This window comes from Lepisosteus platostomus, chromosome 3 (assembly GCF_059453375.1).
Source record: "Lepisosteus platostomus isolate fLepPlt1 chromosome 3, fLepPlt1.hap1, whole genome shotgun sequence".
NCBI classification, from domain to species: Eukaryota; Metazoa; Chordata; class Actinopteri; order Semionotiformes; family Lepisosteidae; genus Lepisosteus; species Lepisosteus platostomus.
Window position 1 is genome coordinate 75053619 of NC_142613.1, and position 23816 is coordinate 75077434.

Genomic DNA, 23816 nt, shown 5'->3' on the forward strand with positions numbered 1-23816 from the left:
AGTCCACGCCAAGCAGTTTTTTTTCCTTTGAGATGCTGTACAAAAGCTTTACAGGACGGTGTATTGGCTTAATCAAGGGGTGTCTGGGTTTCCGGGACTTCTGAGGGAGTGTGTGACCTTTGTGATGCATTTGGAATATTTTGGATAAAAATAGTTGCATTCCCAGGGAAGACCTTTCTCCCAACCGAGATTTTTACAGCTTCTCATGGCAGGAAGTCCTCTTCACAGCCGACTCTGCTGCCGGGCCTCTGTAATTAAATTTTGAACACGCGGTGAAAATATGCCGACGTTTTTTTTTTCCTTTTCTTCCATTCAGTTTTGATGTATTCTCGCTCTCAGTTTAGGTCTGAAAAATACAGTTGGGTGACTGATAAACTAACGTAGCTGAGCCCCTCAGCATCAGTGATAAGTAAAGCAGGATCATTGCTTCGTTTGGACCTTCATTCCTTCGTTCTGAAGAGCACAATGAATCCAAAGACAAAAGTTATAATACACTGTGACACACCTGGGGCTTGGGGTGATATAGCAAGTGATCTTTTAATAGGTCTCTTTCCTACCTTACAAACACAGCAGTAAGGTAGAACACTAGGGCATTCTAAATAGTCTCTCTACAACTAAAGCTCTTCTCTCAAAACTCCTACTCTTAAAAACTTGCATCACACGAACAGTAGGTCCCCTCTCTGTCTCCTTTTGTTCACCCCCCTCCTGTATTCTCTTACCTGGAAGCCTTAGCTTCCTGTTTTGGTTCATCACCTGACCAATTGTCCTTCCCCCGGTTGGTCAGCTGACTGCGGGTGGCAGGATGTCCCCCCCCCCCCCCACAGATTTCTGGAAAATGTAGTCCATGCCGGAGCTACCATCTTGCCTGAACCTTGCGTCCCCTCCCATCACTGTATTCCATATCCCTGTTTTATTGATTCATTTACATGCTCTGCTATTCTGATGATTAACAAGAATCTAGTAGTAGAATGTTAATGTAGCCACATGCCTTTGAGGTCATGTAAGCATACTGGCAATGATAACAATGACATTTGTGTAACAAGTTGAACTTCGGTACAAGACTGAAACACATTCATTGCAATCGACATAGGTCCCTTTTAGTCAAATATAGTATGTCATTACAAGATCTAAAGTGCTGCACCGTGTAAATCGCATCGCACTAACAATGCACTATGTTCAAAGCAGAATTAATTAACATAAGCCATCCACATCACCACCTGTTGACTAGAGTGCGTTTACTCTTGGCCAGGGCCGGCTTTGATCGATTAGGAGGCTGGATTGATGCACTCCTGCCCACGGAGGGTTTCTTTAGGTCTGAATGAATGGGACTTCCCATTTAGAGATGGACTTCAGCTGTCCAGCTGAAGGTGATAAAAATAAATGATGGGCTTGCAGGCCTAATTGTTTTGTTTACAGTGCTTTCTTCTAATCCTAGTGCCGTGATAATACAGCAGTACGGTCTGGAAGTACAGAACAGTCTTGTCACAGAATGTACAGCAACATGTTACTCTTTGTACCCAAATGTCAGTTCCTTGTGTTGTTTTCTAACCTATTATTCTTTTGTCTTTAATAACACATGCATATAACGGAGTTTTTTCTCACGTGTTGAGGCTTAGTGGAAAAGATATTAGAAGACAAAGGCCTTTTTTGTTTTTATGAAGGTTAGAAAAAGAGTCTGTTGGCGAGGTGTAAACCACAAAATGTTCCAATTAGCCCTTGCAACACAGTCTTTTTCTATTCAACTCTCAGTTTTCTTACAATCTAGTTTGATGACCATAAAAGGCATTACATAGAGTGTTGGCTTTTTTAAAGATGTCTGCAGTGAACAAAAACAAGACTTGGTGTCCAGTTTGAATATAATTACTGTGTAAACAAATTTCTCTTCTCATTGAAGTACCCACTTGGATTAAGTGTAAATAAGTCAGTAAATAAAGCAGGAGCTCAATTTCACATGGCTTTTAAAACACATTGTAGCAATATCTGAAATGCTTTTATAAATCTACTTATTTCTTGGTACGTAATACACTTGCTTTTCCTATGTAACTATTAGTTAACTACTAATATTGAATATGTTTGTACTTACTCCTCGTTTTAACATTTTATTTCCTTAAAAAAATAAATTGTACACCCAGGATGTGTAGATTGTGTCCCTTCCCTGCTGAGACTGACTCAGTACATCAGTGATGGGATTCCACATTGGGCTTCTTTTCACCATGATGAGAACCTGCAAGTATGATAACGTCTGGTTATTTGAACATGAGAAAACCGGAGTAAAACTCTACAGACGGTAGACTGCTTTGATATGGAGTTCACAGAATAGTGAACACTGCTAGTGCGCTCGGGTGAATATTGCCAGACTCCAGCTCATTTGTGCTTTTCTCTCTGTCTTTAAGGCCAGAAAACCTGCCTTCATCTCCATGGCATCTTTCCCTATATATACGTCCCATACGATGGCTACGGACAGCAGCCAGAGAGGTACCTGCGGCAGGTGGCTTTCAGCATCGACAGAGCGATCAATGTGTCCATGGGGAACCCTTCCTCCAGCACTCAGCATGTGTTCAAGGTGGCGCTGGTCTCTGGAATGTAAGTCCCACCATTGCTCTCCATTTCCAAGCATGTGTAAGGGCCAGCAGAGGGTCTATATAGCGAGCAGCTATATCACCCTGCAGCTCAGAGCTGGCAGCCCACTGGAGCTCAGCAGTGTGGGCCTGGTCAGTACCTGGAGGGGAGGCTCCTGGGAGAGCCGAGGTTGCTGCTGGAAGAGGTGTTAGTGGGGCCAGTAGGGGGCGCTCACCCTGCAGTCGCCAGTATAGTGTCGGGGGCACTTTACTGTAAAAAGGCGCCTTCCTTCGGATGAGATGTAAGACCGTGGTCCTGACTCTGTGTGGTCATTAAAAATCCCAGGGCGTTTCTCGGAAAAAGTAGGAGTGTTATCCCGGCATCCTGGCCAAATTTCCCATTGGCCATTACAATCACGGCCTGCTAATAATCCCCATCTCTGAACTGGCTTCATCACTCTGCTCTCCTCCCCACTGAGAGCTGGTGTGTGGTGAGTGTTCTGGCGCACTATGGCTGCTGTCGCATAATCCAGGTGGGGCTGCACACTGGTGGTGGTGGAGGGGAGTCCTCATTATCTGTAAAGTGCTTTGAGTGGAGTGTCCAGAGAAGTGCTGTATTATTATTATTATTATTATTATTATTATTATTATTATTATTTAAATACCGTCTTATGTGTGGTGCAGTGGCTCTGTGGCTCAGGATCTGCGCCTGTGGTTGGAAGGTTGTTGGTTTGAATCCCGCGGCCGGCAGAGGAATCCTAGGCCTTTGGGCCCCTGAGCAAGGCCCTTAACCCCAACCGCTCCAGGGGCGCTGTACAATGGCTGACCCTGCGCTCTGACCCCCAGCTTCTCCCTGTCTCATGGAGAGCAGGCTGGGGTATGTGAAAAGAAGAATTCCCAATACAAGAAATTGTAGATGGCCATTAAAGTGATCTTATGTGTGAAAATATTCATTTGGCTGGACTTATTTTAATATATCACTTTCATGTGGTAGGTAAAATCCTTCTGTGCATCCATAGAAGTCAGGTTGGGCTTCATTAGATTTCTTACCCCAGTTTGGAATAGGTTGTCTTCCTCTGACTGAATGACCCTTGCTGAGCTCTTTTGGGCTGTGTACCATACTCCTAAGAATTCTTCGGGATTCTCTGTGAATGGAGCACACCTTGAGAGGTTAAAGCACTGCCTTTAGAAGCAGCCACCACCTGAGGGATTTCTGACTGTACAGCATACAGAGTGGCAGGGGTGTTAGTGGCTTAAACCGCTATGGCAACTTAAAAAAAAAAAAACAACAGTGAAAATCAATTTCAAATAATGCATTGCATCATGGAAGTACCTTCGTTTATGTTTGAAAGCTTCAATTTTTCACAAAAAAACATGAAAGAACGCAGTGCATTACTGCTTATAATTAGCTCTGAAGTTTGATTTAGCATAAAGCTTTACAAGCTCTCAAGTTCCTCCGAATACTCTAAAACCGGTGTAGGCAACCTTGATCTTTCATGAGTGCTGGGCTCCTGGAAAAATGAATGACTTCAAGGGCTGGGTTGGAATGAAAACCAGAAACGGACATAGTGCTCCAGGAGTGGGGTTGCCTACCCTTGGTCCAGTGTAGCTCTGAGGTTGGAAAGAAAACCAGAAACGGACATGGTGCTCCAGGAGTGGGGTTGCCTACCCTTGGTCCAGTGCAGCTCTGAGGCAAATATAGACGTTCAGAAGGTGTGGAACATGGTTGTACAGCCTATGAAATTGTCCAGCTCTACTGGTGATTCTTGAAACCTGCTTCTTCCCAAGCCAGTGGAAACCTGGTGTGGGATATCGACCTGAATGACAGGTGTCTTCTGTCTTTAGGCCTTTCTATGGATACCATGCGAAGGAGAGGCAGTTCATGAAGATCTATTTGTACAATCCCCTGATGGTCAAAAAGTAAGCTATTTATTTTTGTAACCTTTGAAGTTTAATTGTATCAAATGCTGGTGATGCTAGAGTTCTTAAAAATACACTTTTTTTTTTAATCGGGTGTGTTCAACCACATCCATATCTTGTCCCTGGTTTTATGGCTTGTGTGCTGAGGGACACTTGAAGGTATGAAAGCAAGACAGAACCTCTCTGTTGCAGATTCTGAAAGTGCTCCTGGAAGAAACGCTGAGTATCAGTGCCTGTTACTGAGATTCAGTAGTTGGGTTGGAGAAAAGCATCATGGGGATACGTTTCAGAAACCGTGAACTCTTCTCAGAACTAAATTGAATATAAATGCTTGAACAAAGATCTAAAATATTCAATGAAACTAGTTTAATTGTGCGAGATTGATTTTGTTGTGCCAGGATCGATTCTGCATTTTACCTGTCAGCTCAGATGCATCGTGCCCCCTGTTCTGTCTTTAAAACAAAAAATGAGCACAACTGCACTCAACTCAACGTGCACGACAGGACAGGACAGAGCAGAAAAGAAAGTTATGAGGAAAGGCCCCTGTAATTTTCTGTCGGCTGTAACTTGCATTCTCTGCTATTATGTATAATTCATCTTGTATTCATTCATATTCATGCAGCTCTACTGTGATCATACTTCCTTTCCTGCCTATTTAGAGAGAAAAGGCAGTTTTACAGGTGCTTGAAAATAACTTGCACCACTGCGGACCGTTCAGCGCCAGTGCCTTTACGCCCCCTCTCTGCGCTCGCGGTTGTGTTCCAGGGTCTGTGAGCTGCTGCAAGGCGGAGCCGTCATGAACAAGACCTACCAGCCCCACGAAGCTCACATCCCCTACCTGCTGCAGCTCTTCATCGACTACAACCTGTATGGCATGAACCTCATCAACCTGGGAGCTGTCAAGTTCAGGAAGAGCCGCAGGAAAGGTGCGACTGGCGTGTGGCTCTGTGGCTCCTTTTCCCACCGCCGTTCCTCCAGGACAACCCAGGAACATAAATCCAGCCTTGGTCCGTATTTGAACAGGGGCTGCTGGAAGTGTATGTTTAGCTCAGTGAATGTTGAAGGGAACAGAAGTGCGAGAATTCTCGTCTTTCTGCGACATTTTCGTCTTTATTAAAGTGCGGCAGGTTCACATTGAAATGGTAGTGTTTGGAGAGAGATACAAGGGCACTTCAGTGTGTTAATGGAGCTCTCCTTCACTGGCGTGCTGCCATTCCTTGTGCTTTTGATAGAAGTGTTGGTTATTGTGACATATTTTGTGTTGAGGGAGATAAACCGGGCATTTTAACTACCAAAATATCAATTTAAGCGACTGTTCGGCACGAAACGGGTTGTTTTTTTTTTCAATCTATGGGTTTTTGTTCGCTATGAAACAAGCTCCCCCTCCACTTCCCTTGTTCAATTGCGAATGTGGAAAATCGCAACTGTGAAGATTATAAAAATGGTGCTGCATTTGTTCCGGAGAAGAGTCTATAAAATGTAGCACAGAAGGGTCAGTTCTTCCAAAGTACTGCTGTTATTCTGAAACGTTTATTTGATTAAAACACATTGTCATCTGGAAGTTAGAGTACTAGCAGTCGATCGCCATTTCAGACTGAGCTTAACGGAGACTTTGTACTTGCCTGAGCCTTGTTCAGAGTTGTGTTTTTGTTGGCCTTGTGCGTGCTGTGACTTTAAGAGCTCGGTGTTGCCTCTCTGTCTGCGTGAGTAAACACCACATCTTTTAAGGTTCCTGTTAGTTTGGGCTCGATAGCCACATCCGCCCGGCACGACAGTGATCGATTCTTCCTGCCGTTGCTGCTCTTCCGAGTCTGTGAGGAGAGGCCAGGTTTCCTCCGAGCGCTGGCGGAGCTCGGCCCTGCACAGCTGCTGCAGCGGGGCCCCTTGTCGAGACCGGTCCGCGCAGAGCCGGCGAGTCGCCGGGATACAGCATGTCGCAAGAGAGGCGGAGGAGAAGCCAGGAAGCTTCTAAAAGCTGAGCTGCTCTAACAGCAGGAGAAGATCTTATCTCAGAATCTGATACAGGGCTGTCTGCTTTTTTCTTTTCCTTTTTTTTTCACCAGTTCACAGATTTAAAGTAGACCTACATCTAGTGCAACTAGTGCATTTGTTCACTATTGTTATGGAGTATCTGTGTGGGAACAATCCATTTATAGGAAGCACATTTCCTTCAGCCTGCACTGTTCTAAAAATTTGAGCACATTCGGCACAGTATCTAGTTTAAGGTCTTATTATGTTTAACTAAAAAGTGCATTTTTTGTTATTGCCAATGTTACAGAGCCTCATTTCTGCATGGTTTAATCAATAATCTGATTTTCCAAGATGATGAATGTAGAAGTGTACCCTTTTTTATATGCGAACTTCTTTTGGAATCAGTTCTTGTGAAAATAATGAAGCTGGTGTAAATGCAGGGGAACTTTCACCAGTGTTAGTGTTTGCCCCTGCAGGATTAACTCTTTTAAGTAAATCAATCCTGGGTGTCTTGGATTGGTAGCTCTAGCCAAATGACCAAACTCAAATATGTGCTCTGCGGATCCGTACAGAACCCCTCTTGGTTTCACGAGGGTCTGAGGAGTTGACGACCAGCGTGTCGGCCACACCAGAGGCTTTCTAACACAGTGGAAAACTGTAGATATGATGTTTGATCTGAATGCTCCTCCTTGCTCAAAAGCAATGTAAAAACTTTAAATTGACAAAATTAGCCACAATTAACTTTTCCTAGTGTATAACTTTTCTGATTCTTTCATTTCTTAAGCTTAATCAGGTTGTACCATATCCTATTTATGGAATTGTGGCCTTATTCTGGAAGTATGGAATTCTGGAAGATTAATTTATTCTTTTGAGTTGAATATACGCCCAGTTTATCTTCATATTTTGGGTTCTTCGCAGTTCTAGGTTTCAGAGTGGCAGTCGCCTGTAGCTCGGGCCTCTCCCGTGTTGCAGGGCAGGCCCAGGACGCGGGATGCTGGGAACGTGCTCTGCCTGGCGACCCGAGTTCACGCGCGGGCCTTCGTTACTGGTGCGCCAGTTACTGACCCTGCAGGCCTGGCACTCCATCCTGTTCATCCCCAGTCTGGAAGTGGGCAAGGAGGACGGCTGCTTTCCTCCAGGCCTGCCCTGCCAGGACCCCTGCAGTCCTCCACAGCCTCTCAACAGGCCCCTCGCAGGCAGGGAGCAGAGGGTCAGCGCTGTGAGGCAGAGCGTGATGCATTGATCTGCCAGCACGCCAGCCGTGCGCTGCACCTCAATTCCCCCCTCCCACGAGCAGCCAGAAGCCACTTTCCTGCTTCTGCAGCTCAGGTTCAGATAAGGACAGTTGTACCTCACACGCCATCTACCTCGCCCTCTTCCCTTTCGCTGGAGAGAAAGAGAGAGAGAAAAAGGCTGAATAATTGCGTTAACTCCGTGCTTTGTGTGTCTGGCAGCCTGCAGTGCCTCCTCATTGGTGGGCTGGGTCAGGGGAGAAGATAATCACTCTTTCAGATCCAGCGCGTTTGGCTGAAACCAGAGAAGGCTCTGGACGGCTTCCAGCAGTGTGGAGTGAACTCGGGGAAGAAACTTTAAAGGAAAAATCACATGCATATCAACAGCTACTAACTCACTGGCCCAGGGGCCTTGACCACGTCCTCGGTGCTTTACAGGGGAACATATCGACATGAAAACAACACCCGTCTGTGAAACTGGATGGAAAGGAAAATGAAGAGTTCCAGCTCAAGGCTGGCAGTTCTGGCACGATATATTGTTCCTTTGAAATTGCAAAGCTTCAGAATAGAGGGCTGTTATCATATATTTCTCAATGTGGGTTGAATAAATTCTCATTATATATCACCGGATGTTCATAGTGCTGCTATGCAAATGATTGCAAGGGACATGAAAGGGTCCTGTTAACCAATATAAAAAGATCAGGTCTCAGATTGCTTTATATTCTTCACTGTCATCTTCCTTTATCTTGTCCTGGTTATTTCTGCTTGTTCTCCGCTAACTGTCTCTGTTGCAAAACACAGAGATGTGCAGGAGCCTAAATGGGAAACATTTAGGAATCTTGCTGTTCTCAAGTACATTGCTGAAGCGTTATGCACTTAAACCTGTACAGTATTGTAGTTCCAGGCATTAACTTTTCGATTAAAAATAACTTCAATAATAGCAGTTACCATTTGTATAGAGCTTTCCAGCCCCGAGGACACCAATATGCTTCTCATATAGGAAGGAATCCACTTTTTCCATGACCGAAGTGAGGCACTGACCTCACTGATTTTTAGCAACTGCTATGCATCGGCTTTCTCTTGACGCAGCATATGAGACGGAGAACTGAAATTTGTCCTCACCAGTTGAATTAAGGTGAAAATGTCGGGACGTCGGAGGCCCTTCGTGGAATTCAGCCAGGTCACCGAGGTTTAATGCTTTTTACAAATGGGGCTGGGGGATCTTTAATGACAAAGTAGCCAAACGCTTGCTATCGTCTGAAGGACGCCCCCTCCTACAGGGTGTCCCCATCTCCATGGCGGTTTGGATATTCAGATACACTGGTCGAGCAAGTACAGTACCCATCATCCCAGTCCTGACAAAGCTCAGTCCTGCTTCTCCTCCGGGATCTGAAAAAGATCTGGTACTAATGTGACTTGGCTAGAAGTAAATTCGACTTCAAACTTGAAGCTAAACGTAACGTTTTGAAAGCCACGAGCCTCGTTTTTAACATTAGATGGAAGGTGCATTTTGGTTATTTTCCCAGATGGCTTCTCTTCCCTGGGTAACAACAAAGAAAGGACATGTCCGGCTCAAAGACAGGAGTGTGTGGCGCGACAGAGTGTTGCTCCCTGCCTCTAACAGCTGCCATCTGCTTGCAGAGGAGGAGCGAGGATGCCCTAAGGATGGAGGCACCGGTCCGGGCAGCAGGGCCAACAGCAGTCTGTGGAGGAGTCCTTGCACCTCCAAGGTCCAGCTGTCCAGCCCCTCGCTGGGAGGGACGTTCGTGCGCTGGGAGGAGGAGGCCATACCGAGGTGAGAGCGGGCGGAGAACCATGCTTGACCTGCTGCAGAAGGCAGGCTGTCTGATGTGTGTTGTCCATGAAACTCTAGATTGGCATAAGGACTGGTATCAAAATCTTGCGCGACAAAGGAATCACGGGGACATTCTGACCCAGACAGACATGCACGAAGTCACCAGAAAACCAAATCCCGCGTCGTCCCATCGCTGGCAGGTTGATAAATATTGGAATTGTTGTGTTTTGCGGTCTGATCAGGACCGTCTGTGTGTCTTGTGTCGTTGGCATTACAGATCTCTTGTTGCTTCAGGTTTAAATTAGCAACAAGTGAATCGGCTAAACCTGAAAAGTAGGAGGAGCATTGTGTAAATGTGTTGTGATTGGCCGATCCTGAACACATGGGAGGAGCATTGTGTTGAAATCTAAATCTGTTCCTATCTCATTGTTGTCATATTGGAGGAATTGTTGGGTGAAGAATTTGGAAAAATAATTTTTAGGTGGATTATTCTCCTTGTGGTGCCTTGCCATAAATCAGTTTAATCAGTTTTTCCTATGTACTGTGACTTGTGATATTACTTATTTATCAACATCACATTTTGCCTCTTTCATATCCTATTATTTTAATGTATTATAAGTAAAAGGACTTTATTAAGAGAATTCTTAAGCAAAGGTGGTGTAGGAATCATATTATTCATATAACCTATTCAATCAATATACCATATACTGACCAGTCTTAATAACTACTTTGTCAGAAGTAACATTCTCTAGTAATATTTTAAAATCCAAAATCAATTATAGTTAATTGTTTTTATCATAGTAAGAAAAACCTTGTTACAAGTACTTCTGAAACGTCTAAAAATGCATGTAACAAACCTTTTTGTGCATTTTTTTCACAAAAAATAGGAAAATATGTAACTTGCCAAACCAGAAACCGTTTTCAAGCTTGTGTGTTTTTTCCAAATGTTGGACTGAAGTCAGAGTATGCCAGTGCTGAAACCGGAGGAGCTACAAACGGCTGTAGCAAGGCTGTGAGCTAGAGATTTGACATGCACTTGGGGAAATGTTCCGTCTGCCCCCGGCGCCACACAACTTTTACACCACTGTATGTCCGAAACCCACTGGGAGTTGTCCCCATCTTGGTGGCCCCCGACTCGTGCCATCACCCCTGAGCCCATCGCACCTGGCAGCAGGCACGCAGTGACGGTCAACACTGGCGTCATGAGTCCGAGAAAGCGCGCTTGTACTAACATGAGGCAGCGGTCGATCTGCCCGTCAGTTTTAGAGATGCATCGAAAGCCCCACAAGTGAATACTGGACCCAGTAACATCTGTGGCGTTTCTGATGCGCTTCGGTTAGAGCTGCGGCACGTCCTGCTCGTGGGTCCCTGCTTCTTCGTTGTCTGACTAGCACCGGGCCGTGTCCTGCGAGCCGCTGCCAGGGGAGGCTCAGGTCGGTGACGGAAGGGATCCCGGCCGAGCCGGCGGTCTCCGCTCGGGCTGCTGTGCTGATGGCCGGCGCTTGTTTGTGTTGCAGCTCTCTGGTCCTGGAGGGCGTGGAGAAGCAGAGCACGTGCGAGCTGGAGGTGGACGCGGTGGCTGCCGACGTCCTGAACCGCCTGGAGATCGAGAGTAAGGCGGCGTGCCCCTGTTCCGATCGGCCACGCGGCAGTCGTGGTCGTCGTCTTGATCAGGAATCACACTGCCACTGCTTTAGATTCTTACCACAAAACAAGAATGCGTAAAGCGATAAAAACGTTTTATTACAAACGTCAAGTCTTTTTTTTATGACCTAAATGGAATGCTTCAGCTCTGTCACCTTAGGCTTGGGAAAATCCTTGAAGAACTTGATTGACTGTTGGCATTTTGTCATGTTTCGGTCGGGAATTACCTTACCACTTGGCCAGCTGAAAACCAGCCTGCCATTGGCTGCATTGTATTTAGTATTCTGTGCTTCTCAGGTGCTGTTTCACACTTGTCCTGCTCTGGGGTGAGGGGAGAACAAATTCAATATTTTCGGTGGCTAGCTTTCACGGGCAGAGCTGAACTGTTTGGTACCATAAAAGAGTTTGTAACCTTTATTAGAAAATAGTAAATGATGGTCGTTTATAGCAAGCAAATGGTCTTTAATTGGTCTCCCCCGTGATATAAAATGAATAATGGTAGAAAACACTCTCACAGTGGCATTCTTGCCATGAAACATCTGTAGAAACTTGGACTTGGAACAGTCCAATGGGTCTGGTCCCCCATTGAGCACAATTGTATAACTGTACACAAGCTGAAGTTGATGCAAGAAGTATAAATATCTCCAGGAACAAATAAAAGGTGTGTCGCACACTGTTTCTGCAGTTCTGTGCAGTTAGTTTGCAAGAAAGAATCAGGGTGTTGAGCAAAACAAGCAAAAGTGATTTTTTTTCAACATAAAGGAAACAGACTTGATCAGAGGAATTCTGTCAGGCAGAGCAAACCACGATAATAACAAAGAGAGGGCAGACGAGCTTCTTCATTACAGACAGTAGATGATGTTGAAAGGAAGCAGTGAAAATGGTACCTCTGTTCATCTCTGTTGAGAAGAAGAGAGCAACATCTTCAGTGTGTTTTTTAATTGGGTGGTTTTATTTCCGAGGAGTGCTGTATGTCCAGACGTCGATTATCGTGAACGTATAAATGCACAAACTGTGTAAAAGCTAACGCTGGTTTTGGTGTTGGGGTTTTCCAGCTCAGATCGGGAGGAATCCTGGCTTACAAGCCATCTGGGAGGACGAGAAACAGCGACGCAGGGAGAAGAACGAATCCACTCAGATAGAGCCTGCAGATTCCCAAGGTTAGCCGCAGAATGGAGACAGGGCCAGCTCCCTCCTTATTTCACTTCATGTGTGTCTGTGGACACACCTGGCGCGTTATGTATTGCAGACTAAGAAAACCTGGGTGCATCTTTCTTCGTGTTCATGATGTCTGAGATTGCTGCCAACTGTACTAATATGTGCAATTTGCTTTATTTTTGATAAGGAGGGTGTTTTCACTCTCCAGGGTACAGGATGAATAAAATGTGAAACCGGAGGTAACAATTTGAGAGTGAAAAGGCATCTGCTCTCTGCCAGCTCTGGTGTTGTGTTTTGTACATTATGTTAGCGAACATCTGATCGCTGCCACCTCCTGTGTCCTTTTAGAAGTGCAGCCAAGCAGTCACTCAGACTTACAGGCTTGGTTGCTGTACGAAATGACCTAGCAAAAAAAAATCAGGCTGGGCACATTTTATTTCCCTTTTTAAAGCTCTCTTATAACTATCAACTTCGTTGAATTTGTTTTTGCAATTTAGATGAGATCTACTGAATGTTCTTATTCTTTGGAACGAATGGTAAGGGACTGTTACCATCATGTCAGACCAATCCAAAAAATGGATATGAAATGGTTCTTGGAGAATTCGTGGTGCTTTTTGACTCCAATATAAGTGATGCTCTACTATATACCAGAGGTTAAAGGAGTTGTCCATTTTCAGACTTGTTCTGCATTTTCATGTGATATTCATTTCAAATCTACATTGAAGTGTTTTGGTCAACCCTCCTATGCACAGTGTGGCAGTAGAAAGAGTTATACACGAGCTCTGCTCACACTACTAATCTTGCAATCTTCAGTCTCATTTCACAATTTTCTTTTTCTTCGTGTGTAAAAATGCACATTTGAATACAGCCCTGAATATTTCATCTTGCAGCATCGAGTCTCAATTGTTTATCTAGTGAGCAGAGAGCCCTGAGCACATCAGTAGTCACACGCTTAATCAAAATAAATATCTCTGGCTTCTCTAGGATTACCAATGAGGAAAATATCTGTCTGTACTATCCTATATGCAGTCTGTCATACATTTTTAATGACATTTATTTCGTGTCTGATGGTGTTCCAGATCGGGGATTTGTTGCAACTGCAGAAAGCGAAAGAATTTTTTTGAAGAGACTGAAGGAGATCTTGAAGCAAAACGATTTCTCTGCGTAAGTACTGCCATATTTAAAAAAAACAAAACAAAACACTTTAATTTGTAAAGTCTGTGAAGAAGAAAAGCAGAAGCGTCATGACACGGTAGACCTCCAGGATGTCAAGTAAATGAGTCTGTTCTCCAGAATGAAGACAAACCCTTCATTACCGTTATTGCTTTGCAGACTGTCACGTATAGCCCTTCACAACAACCTCCTCACATGCAGCTGCTTATTGGTCTTTTTCCTCGTTTTTGTTTCCGGTCAAACCAGTACTGATGAAGTGTAGAAAACTGTTGAATTTGTTTTCGCATAATGATGCGTGTCTGATCATCTTTATTGCTTCCAATAGTCTGGGCACAGCAGAACGTTAAAGCTCTGAGCTCATTCCACCTGTATACGGACATTTTCTCTAGACAGCTGTTCCCAGTGGCGTCTTTTTGCGATTTGAACCCTGGAAAATCCTTGGCTGTAGTAACATGCGGGTATCGAAGGAGGCCCATCTTGTCACGTGCCAGTTCCAGCAGCTGTGTTTCACTACACCTTTCACACAATGTTGAAACACTTACGTCTCCCCCGCACTTGACTGGAAAAATACACAAGAATAGCTGATGAGGAATCTTGTAATGCACCATAAGCTAAAAGCATGGTTCTCTGTCTGAACAGATTGTCACAAGAGAGGCGATGTCATTTTGAAGCCTTTTGCCATCTTCACCCTGTACTAAAAAGTTGGCTTCTGTTGGACTGCCGATAATGCTGTACCAGATTCCCTTTGCTTTTGTAGATTTTTATTAGACTTCAGCAGTTTTGGACACTGACCTATTGTCACCTAAGGGCTGTCTGTTAACTTTCATGCGTGAATTATGGTAATTCCCGGCTCTAAGTGCTGGAAAATTAAGCTGTTACAGATTCCCAAACTCAAATTCCAGTTTGTCAGATGTTCTGTCCACAGGAGAATACTGCAGGCCTGTATTTAGGCAAGTGCCTAATCTTTGCTTTGTCCAGGATTCTTTCCCCTTCAGCTGTTGACCCAGTTTTGCTTTCTTAAATCTCACATTGCTGTTTCCCTAGAAGATTAATTGGCGTTCCTTTTAGTAAGCAGTTTTTTGTGTGAGTTTAATCCAATATTTTCTGGTTCATTGCTGCAGCATCGCAGTGGAGCCACTGTGACTTGGCGGTGTTTTACTGTCAGTGGCGCTGTGACACTTGCTGAAAAGCTAAAACTCAGCTCTACATAGTGATTATCCCTGCAATTTCACTTATGTGTTTCCATGCTGGAGAGAGAATAAACCCGGATTCTCTTTAAAATTACATTGTTTTATTTCCTATGAACTACAATGAAAATAGCTAGCAGAAGTATCTTTCTTCTTCCGTATGCTATATCTTACTGAACAAGACAGGTGTCACTCCACTTGTTACGAACATGTTCTTCAACTGCATTTCAAAATAGAACACAATTAGCCTTTAAATCACGAAAAGAAGAAATCTTGTGACAACATTTTAATGCAAAAGATTTATTTTTTAAGCAACTGCTGTGTCCTTTATAATCTCTGTTTTTGGTGTCTCTTTTTTTCCTCATGGTTAAACCCATAATTACGTTATGCTTTGTGGGTGTGCGCTCAGTAAATGATCTATAAACAAAACCCACAGTTAAATGTTCTTCTGGCACAAATGTTTCTAGAAATACGAATTGGAAAACCAAGTGATGCTGACTGGCATTTCCTCTCAGCACATTGTATTGACACTACAGATTTGATTTCAGAATGAGGGGACTTCAGGCATTATTTAATAATCTATATGTCTTGTAAGCTTTAATTAAGAAAACCTTAGCTGAAAGATTGACATGGGAATCCTACACCTTATGGCATTTGGAATAAAAATGAAGAGGAATGCATATACATGCATAATGTGCTCTGCTAGGTTCCATTGTTTTAGAATAAAATACAGAAACATTTTAGAAAACCTTTCATTCTTCCCTTTTTACTCAGAATTTGATAGTTCTCTTGCGGGAAAACATGGATGAGAGGGATGTTGGGACTGTTTTCTGATTGGCAAGAAGGATGAATGAAAATTCAGGAGGAGAGCCATGGGATTAATGGTGTAGTTGTACTGGAACTAGAACACCAAGGAGCAGACAAATCCCTCCAGAAGCAGGATGCCCTGTCTGGGCTCAGTGCTAGTCAGTATAAAACACCTTTTCATGTTTTCCAAGGCGACGCTGGGCAAGGATAGCATTACGACAAGGATGCTGAGGCAGAAAGAGCCGCCGTGCTTGTCACCCTGGCTGATAGTCACTCAGCAGCAGAGGCGCAGTTGGAAGGAGACCAGATTGTCCTGGCTGGCTTCCAGACTTTCATTCATCCTTCCTGAGCGCGCACACTGCACACACGGCAACTGCTTCTGCCTGATTCTCTAGCAGAGCCACGCTCTGAAAACACGACTGTGCGAGCCGCTCTTTCTGGGCAGCGCTCCTACTTTGCCGATGACCTCCGCGATCCGCCGGGCGACAGTGTATAATTTGGCGCGTTTGCCTCTGTGTGACTAGGTCTTTCTCAGAGTCTCTGGATGACGCTGAGGAACCTGAAATGTTTCCTGTTGAACTTTCACTGCACTCAGATTTCTTGACACCTGAAGCCCTTCAGTGCACACCAGCAAACCTCGTGGAAGTTCACAAAGACAGTCAGCCAGGTGGGTAATGGATTTTTTTGTCTTGTGAGCCTGGTGTTCTTCAAAACTGGCCTTCAGTGCAAAAGTGTGACTGGGTAACCTGAAATTAGATTAGCTAGTGCAATGTTGGTATATATGCAGTTTAAGACTAAGGCATCTGCCATTGGAATTCCTGATTGCTTTGCCTTTCCCCTGCAGTACATTAGCCATTATAGCATTATCGTTAGAGCAATACAGGTAGACATGCACACTTCTTCTGCTTTATTGTTCTGTATTATTTACTTGTTTTTAAATCTTTATATGTAGGGCGAACCCATTAAACTTGATGTTTAAACGTGTGATTGAATCAGATAGGTTTTGGGAGTATGGAACAAATCGCCGCTCCTGCCCTTTTCCCTCTAGTCTTTGAAGCAAACTGGTGCCTCCTGTTGTCAGATTTAAATGTACTTCCATGTAGTTTCCACTTATGGGCCACTTGCTCGTAATTTGCTGCTGTTACTGAAGTTGTTCTGGGGGTTGGCTTTGTCAGAGCCCTTGAGGATTTTGAATATTCATGTCAAGTCACCTTGTCGTCTTCTCGATTCAAGACGAACACTGTTGGACAGAAATGCTGCTAAAAGGGTTTAGCTCTTTTGGCCTGTCAGTGTAGGAAATCCCTTTAAACCCTGGGATATATCTGGTTGCTTTTCTTTGTATATTTCTTGTGACATGACCAGAAATGTGCCGAGTTATCAAAATGGAGTCTTACTTTGGTGTTGTTCAATTGTAACATAACATCCCTTTCTTTAAATTGTATGCTTTTAACTATACATTCTAACATTTTGCCTTTTACATGCTTCCTTGCATTCTCTAGAATCTTTACTTTCTCTGGAGGATAAGTGACGTGCCAACATAAGCACTCAAGTGGCCTCTTCAAGATCAGCATTTTGTGTTTTGTATTTAATTTGGTTTTGCTACCTGCATTTAATATTTTGCACTTAACTGCATTAAACATCTACCAAGTGTATGCCCAGGCTTGAATTTTATTTAAATCTTTTTCAGTTTTGCTGCACCTATGTTGCTGCTATTTTAATATAATCTATAAACTTGACTAGTTTGCTAATATCAGAACCTTGATCGTATAAATTGGGAAGAGCAGTGTTCCTAGTACAGATCCCTGTGGTACCCCACTAATTACATCGTCCCAATTTGAGCGTTTTCCACTTTATCTGTACTTTCTGTTAACTATTTATCAATAAAAATACACAAATGCCCCTAATTCCTGCTTCATATAATTTGACAATTGATCTTATGAGTTACTTTATAAAAATCCTTCATAAAAGCTAAATAAACCATATTGTATGCTCTGTGTGTATGTCCATGCCGGTTGTGATGAAAGTTCTCTAACAAGTTAGTGAGGCATCTACCTTCTCTTAATCCATGCTGACCATTCCCTGTGGCCCATTTCCATATGGGTCATCCTCTAGTTGAAGTAAACGACACTGTTTTGTCTCCCAATCGTGCTTGCTTTCAGGTCCCAAGAAAATCCCAGCTAGTGAAAGTGAAGTCGCTATTGTGGATGAGGAAGCCATTCTCAGCCTGCTGGAGAGCAGTCAGGCTTTCCAGTCGTCGTCTCAGAGACTTATTCAGTCCCCCATTCTAGGTATGAGAATGTTCTGTCTCGGGAGTGTGATGCTGCAGGAGGGAGGCTCTCTCTTGGACCTTACGGTTTGCGCTGATCGTAGTGCTTGTTCAAACTGTTGCATCTCTACCTCTGTAATTGACAGCCAGCTAAGCACCTGGGGGCACCGAGTGTCTCTCTCCTCGTGCACTGGCCCCATGGCATTTGAATACAGTCAGGCTGGATTTCTTTTTAACAGCATCTGCCTCCAGACGTTTGTGAGCTGTTAAAAGGTTGGTTAAATCTCCCTTCAAGTCTCTTGAAATGTTTCGGCATTTATTTATTTCTTTAAGAAATGTTTAGCTTTCCTCCTAAAGTTTAAGCTGGATTTCTCCTGATATGGCGACGGGTGGCGTTTTCCTGCCTTAATATTGTTTTTCTCGGCTGCAGTGATTTCCGATAGGCATCGCTACGCCAGAATAATGGCGGCCCCGGCTATATAATCAACACCGTCCGTCTTCGTCACCAGTAATGACCTTTAGCTTTAACCAGAGACGTTTCGGGAAAGCCTTGCCCCTGCTCCACGTCTCCCGCTGCTTCGTTTGTGCCGCAGACAGCAGTCAGGACCTGGCGCTGGTGGACCTGCTGGCCGGCCTGGAGGAGGACGGGCACGAGGCGGAGAGGCCGAGGAAGTCCTCCCAGCAGCAGCTCTCGGGGAGCCGCGGCCACTACTACAATAGCGATGAGGAGGAGGCGGGGCCTGAGCTGGCCAGGGAGGAGGCGGAGCTCAGTCTGGTGATGTCACAGAGATGGGACAGCGACATTCCGGAGCACAGCTCCAAACACAGGTACTGCACTGTTCCCATAAATATATACTGTACAGTATATACCAGCATTGTAGTCAGATCCAACTTACCAGTGTCTGAGGCCAGCCAGTGAAAATCTTCCTTAGAAATCTCACATCTCTCTAAACCATCTTCCCATTTCACTTGATGCCAGAATAATTCTAGCTACACTGTTTGCATAGTGTTCCTTTTGTTTCAGATACACCTGACTGCTATAGATCCACTTTGAATTTAGGATTCTGGACCAAATCACTTTGGGATTGTACAGTACCCACTTTGACTTCTAGAAAGAAATTATGGTTTTGGGGAATGTTTGAATTAGTGTTACCAAAAAGGTTACTTGAAACATCTAAAATGATCATATTTTGAAGTGTAAAGTGTTATTACCTCTCATCCTTAATCCAAATGAATCTACAGCATATCTTAAAAAGTAAATACAACATTTGTTAGTAGACTTGATACTAACAAGAAATAGTATTTTTAAAGAATGCTTTTTCAACACTAATCTTGGACTTACACATTGCTTATCAGACCCTTTCTCACAACTGCCAGTGACCCAAATCTGAATCACGAGATGTACTACTGACGCAGACGCAGATCCTGCAAGTCTTATAAATGCTAAAACCTGTGTTGGCTTTTACATTTTTAATGTCTTACTTCTTTGTGGTCCTGCAGGAAGGGGAGTTTTGGTCTGTTGAAACTGTGAACTCAGCCGTGAATATGCTTGAGAACAGTTCAGAATTTTAAGCAAAATTAATGCTTCTGAAATCAACCAAAAAACTCTTTAAAGGGACACTCTGTCATGAGTAACACCTTCTTACACAGCTCCCATCTTTTTTGTTTTTTCTTGTTTTCTTTCTTGTTTTGCCCTGTTTTCGCCACTTGAGTGGAAGAAAATATTTTAATTGTATATTGGTAAGCTTTGATTTCATTTCAGGGGTAGCTAATAGTGATGAGTGTTTTTTAAAGGTGACTGACTGTTGCTTCCATTAAACTTGGATGAATACGAGTACCAGTTTTAGTGAGTAGTTGAATCTAGCTTTTCGCTCTTACTGTATAATGTCATTTTAAATCTATCCTGTCATATGTACAGTACCTTTGTTATTGTACACAAAGAAGCAAATAGGTCTTCAAATAACATTGCTGAATGTCTCAATTTCTCATAATCTGTTGAACATACACAATTGTGTTCTGAAGTAGCAAGGTTTTAGCACATGTTCGTGCCTTTTACACCATGGGATTGGGTGATAAAAGCTCAGCATCTGCCTCTGAGAGCTGCGTCATTAATCAGCATAGAGCATAAAAATGTTTACAATTAACAATTCGTCCATTCTACCTGTGAAGCGGCATATTAACTGCTGTATATTCTGTCTTTAAGTAATGTTTTCATACAGAGGATGAAAATATTCTGCACAGCCAAAGCGTGTTTCTGTTAATGCAGCCACGATGAAAGATGCCTACAATAGTGCATTCACTATTGACCATTTCTGTTTGCTTATACAGTTGTCCACAATGGTAAGAAAACCAGGGAATATCCCAGGCTGTTGAAACTCTACGCTTGAGGATAGGCTTTATATTTCCAGCAGTCTAGATCGCTGGTATCAAACTCATTACTGTTGCACATCAGATTCGATTAAATCAGGGAGAACTTGCACCCCCGTAAATCAGCAAAATATTAGACATAGCCGTTATATAGTATTATTTGTTTGCAACATCTCACACGTTCTTGGTGTTTATTTCACACTGAGGCATCTCCCTCGGAAATGCAGCTAGCTGTCATCCCGAAATTCACTGGTGCCCAGTTTATGGCATGATAACACCTCATTGTTTGGTTTCTCAGGACTGTGTTTGGCATCCCAGCAGCTGTGTTTTACGCCCTCCTTGCCCTGTGCACAGAGAGCAGCGTGGACACACCAGCGACCTGCTGGGACCGGGTTCACTGTTCCTGCGGTCGGGGGTGCTGGCGCTGCTCGGTGTAACGTCACGTGATTTTGTCTGTTCCCTGGCGCGTCTCAGACTCTCCGGGAAGCCTGGGGGCGACAGCTCGAGCGAGGAGGAGCAGGAGTCCTCAGAGGAGGAGATGGACTGGAGTGGGAACAGCCCTCTCTTCGCCAGCCTGTCCATCCCTCAGCTGGACGGGGCTGCCGATGAAAACAGTGGTGAGTGAGCAGAGCAGGCCGTGAAAGAGTCCCGAGAGCCCGTGTGGAGGCTCAGCTCGCCCGTTGTCAAGCAGAAGGTAACAACATGAGAAAGGTTACAAACAGGGGGACATCTGGCCTTTATTATCTTAATAAAAGGGGGGGGGGGTGGCGGAGCGGAGCGGTGGCTCTGTGGCTCAGGATCTGCGCCTGTGGCTGGAAGGTTGCCAGTTCAAATCCCGCGGCCGGCAGAGGAATCCCACTCCGTTGGGCCCCTGAGCAAGGCCCTGAACCCCAACTGCTCCAGGGGCACCATATAAATAGCTGACCCTGCACTCTAACCCTCTCTGTGTGTCTCAGGAGAGCAGGCTGGGGTATGCAAAAAGACAAATTCCTAATGCAAGAAATTGTATACGACCCGTAAAGTGATCTTATCTTACCTTCTGAGAAGGTCCACTCGGGATTCTTGGATTCACCTCTGGCTGATGAATTGTGAATTCCTTGAATCTGAAAACCCAGCTGTGCTATTTTATTTTCCCAACTATTCCGAGACTGCTCCGGAAAAAGATAAACGCCTGCCGGGCTCTCCGTTTCGCCAAGGCTGTTTTCAGTGAAAAAGCTCCAGCCCCGTATGCGTGAAACATGGCCAACGAGCGGTACAATACATTTTCTCCATCCCGCAAAGCGCGGCCGAAACGAAGCCAGGGTCCCCCAGGGCCAAGGAGTGATGCAGAGGTTCCCAGTGAAGTGACCGCGGGGTTCGCCGGCCTCCTCCTCCTCTGTAACATTCTGTGAGGAGCGGCGGTATCCGCGGCGAGGCACTCCCGCGGGCCAGCGCCAGCTGTTTCTGGAAGCATGTTGAGCAGAAGCTACAGCCGCCGTTTGGCCTGGTCCCCTGCGTCCGTCTGAGCTGTGACAACTGGACATACCCGCCAGATAGTCGCAACCTTTTATGACTGTGTAGGGTTCGGGCTTGCTAGGCTGTGCCTCTTTTCTGCTCTTTTTTCTTTAAATGTGTCACGTGAGAGACTGGAAAAAGCAGTGACATGAGCAGCCACAGTGAAAGTGCACTTCTCAGTGAAGAAAGGCGGATGAAGCGAATTGTACCGTGCTTCTGAGTTGTTGATGTGGGTTTTAAGGCATTTTCAGAGGTGTGTTCAGTACATCACTGTGGCCCATATAATACTTTCCAGTATATCTGACAGTGTTCATCAGTTAAATTGATTTCCAGGGCTTTCCTCTTCTGGCCCTCAGAGATATTTTACGAACCGGCTTAGCGTTCAGGAATTGTAGTTGGGACACACGAGATTATTTTGACAAAAATTACACGAGGAAGGAAAGCTGCTTTTTGTGAAACCCTTGCACTGTAAAACTTAAGTTTTGTTTTGTAAAAAAAAATAGTTTTCTTCTTCTGATTTAAAGTTCCCCTCCTGTAGCACTGCATTGTTAGTGATTAATCCCCAGCTCCAGAGTAGTACCATTGAAATAAGAATTGTGTTTCTGCCACGCTGGCTTCCTAAATGAGAAAAGCCATGTGACAGTCATAGGGACACTATCAGAGCAGGGGATGCGGCAGGTTTTACACTACAGATTTTGCCTTTAGGAAATGGATAGTGCTTAAGGCCTCTCTCTTTTTTTACAATGGGTCACTGCCAAAGTTTCAGTAGACTGTACGGTTTTTGAAGGAAAATGACGAGGTTAAAAATGGGTTCTCTCAGTTTTTGTTACCATATTCTCTCTGATATAGAATGCGCTTCCAGCCTTTGTAATGCTTGTGCTACACTCTAGTACAGCTGTGAGGTTTGTTCTAGAGGCACAAATAGAGTTATAAAACATACTTTTATAGAAAGCACAGTGTTGTCATGATGAATATTCCGACTGAAACATTTTTATACACAGAAAATCTGTTTGTAATGTTACTCAAATGCATTTACATGTATTCCAAGTTGTTCAAACAACATCAGCAAGTTTGTTCTCGGACCATATTGTTATACATTACAGCACTGTCAGGATTCGGAACTGTTGTATACAGCATATTGATATACGGTACACGTCCTCATTTTGCCAAACTTATTTTTAGGTCAAAAGCATGAGATTGTATCGCAAATGCAACATTTATAACATTTTAATATCATATCCACTGCAGTTGTAACATTAATTAATGTTATTAATTAATTAATATCACACACAAAGCTCTCACACAATGCACACAGAACATTTCAAAATACTGAGGTGTTAATTGTTTAGAAAAATTAACAAATACAAAAGAATAGTCTATTAAAAGAGACAGAACTGCACTGTAAAGCACTGTGGTTATTATGAGGCTGTAGAGAGACCACTTTAAGAGACCAGAAATAGTCTTGAGCAACGTAATACCATAATGTGAAACTTCACATGAAAAAAAAGAAATCACCTCAAGATTACAGAGAATAACAAGTGTAAGAAACAAAGATAAAGTATTGAAATTTTAAGATGGAGGGAATTTCTAAGAACTAATTAATAATTGCTTACACTTATATAGCGCTTTTCTGGACACTCCACTCAAAGCGCTTTACAGGTAATGGGGACTCCCCTCCACCACCACCTGGATGATGCGACGGCAGCCATAGTGCACCAGTACTCTCACCACACATCAGCTATCAGTGGGGAGGAGAGCAGAGTAATGACACCAATTCTTAGAGGGGATTATTAGGAGGCCATGATTGGTAAGGGCCAATGGGAAATTTGGCCAGGGCGCCAGGGTTACACCCCTACTCTTTTCGAGAAACACCCTGGGATTTTAATGACCACAGAGAGTCAGGACCTCGGTTTTGCGTCTCATCCAAAGTACGGCGCCTGTTTACAGTAAAGTGTCCCCCTCACTATACTGAGGCATTAGGACCCACATGGACCGCAGGGTGAGCGCCCCCTGCTGGCCCCACAAACACCTCTTCCAGCAGCAACCTTAGTTGTTTCCAGGAGGTCTCCCATCCAGGTACTGACCAGGCTCACACCTGCTGAGCTTCAGTGGGTTGCCAGTTGTGAGTTGCAGGGTGATATGGCTGCTAGCGTTTTTAAAATAGTGTTTTTAGTACTTGACTGTTTTTTCTGGCATTGTCTTACATGTTAATGAAGCAGAGATAAAAAAGTTTAAAAAAATGAG

General features: G+C 44.1%; 1 protein-coding gene and 1 long non-coding RNA gene across 3 annotated transcripts in view; one reads left to right on the plus strand and one right to left on the minus strand.

The window, feature by feature from the left end:
- The window catches only part of rev3l (REV3 like, DNA directed polymerase zeta catalytic subunit), a 96774-nt gene that overhangs the window by 39668 nt on the left and 33290 nt on the right, over positions 1-23816 (plus strand). For both annotated transcript variants that reach the window (XM_088626824.1, XM_088626823.1), the window contains exons 2-12: positions 2394-2583; positions 4404-4478; positions 5244-5404; positions 9323-9476; positions 10994-11088; positions 12176-12280; positions 13358-13442; positions 15970-16112; positions 17605-17733; positions 18305-18539; positions 20553-20695. In XM_088626824.1, the coding sequence (XP_088482950.1) occupies positions 2394-2583; positions 4404-4478; positions 5244-5404; positions 9323-9476; positions 10994-11088; positions 12176-12280; positions 13358-13442; positions 15970-16112; positions 17605-17733; positions 18305-18539; positions 20553-20695 (1515 nt within the window). The remainder of the gene's footprint in view (positions 1-2393; positions 2584-4403; positions 4479-5243; positions 5405-9322; positions 9477-10993; positions 11089-12175; positions 12281-13357; positions 13443-15969; positions 16113-17604; positions 17734-18304; positions 18540-20552; positions 20696-23816) is intronic.
- On the minus strand, positions 1847-6447 carry LOC148675467 (uncharacterized). The gene is made up of 2 exons (XR_015935536.1): positions 6097-6447; positions 1847-4926 (listed from the first exon to the last, which is right to left on the minus strand). It is a non-coding gene; the product is annotated as an uncharacterized LOC148675467 (long non-coding RNA).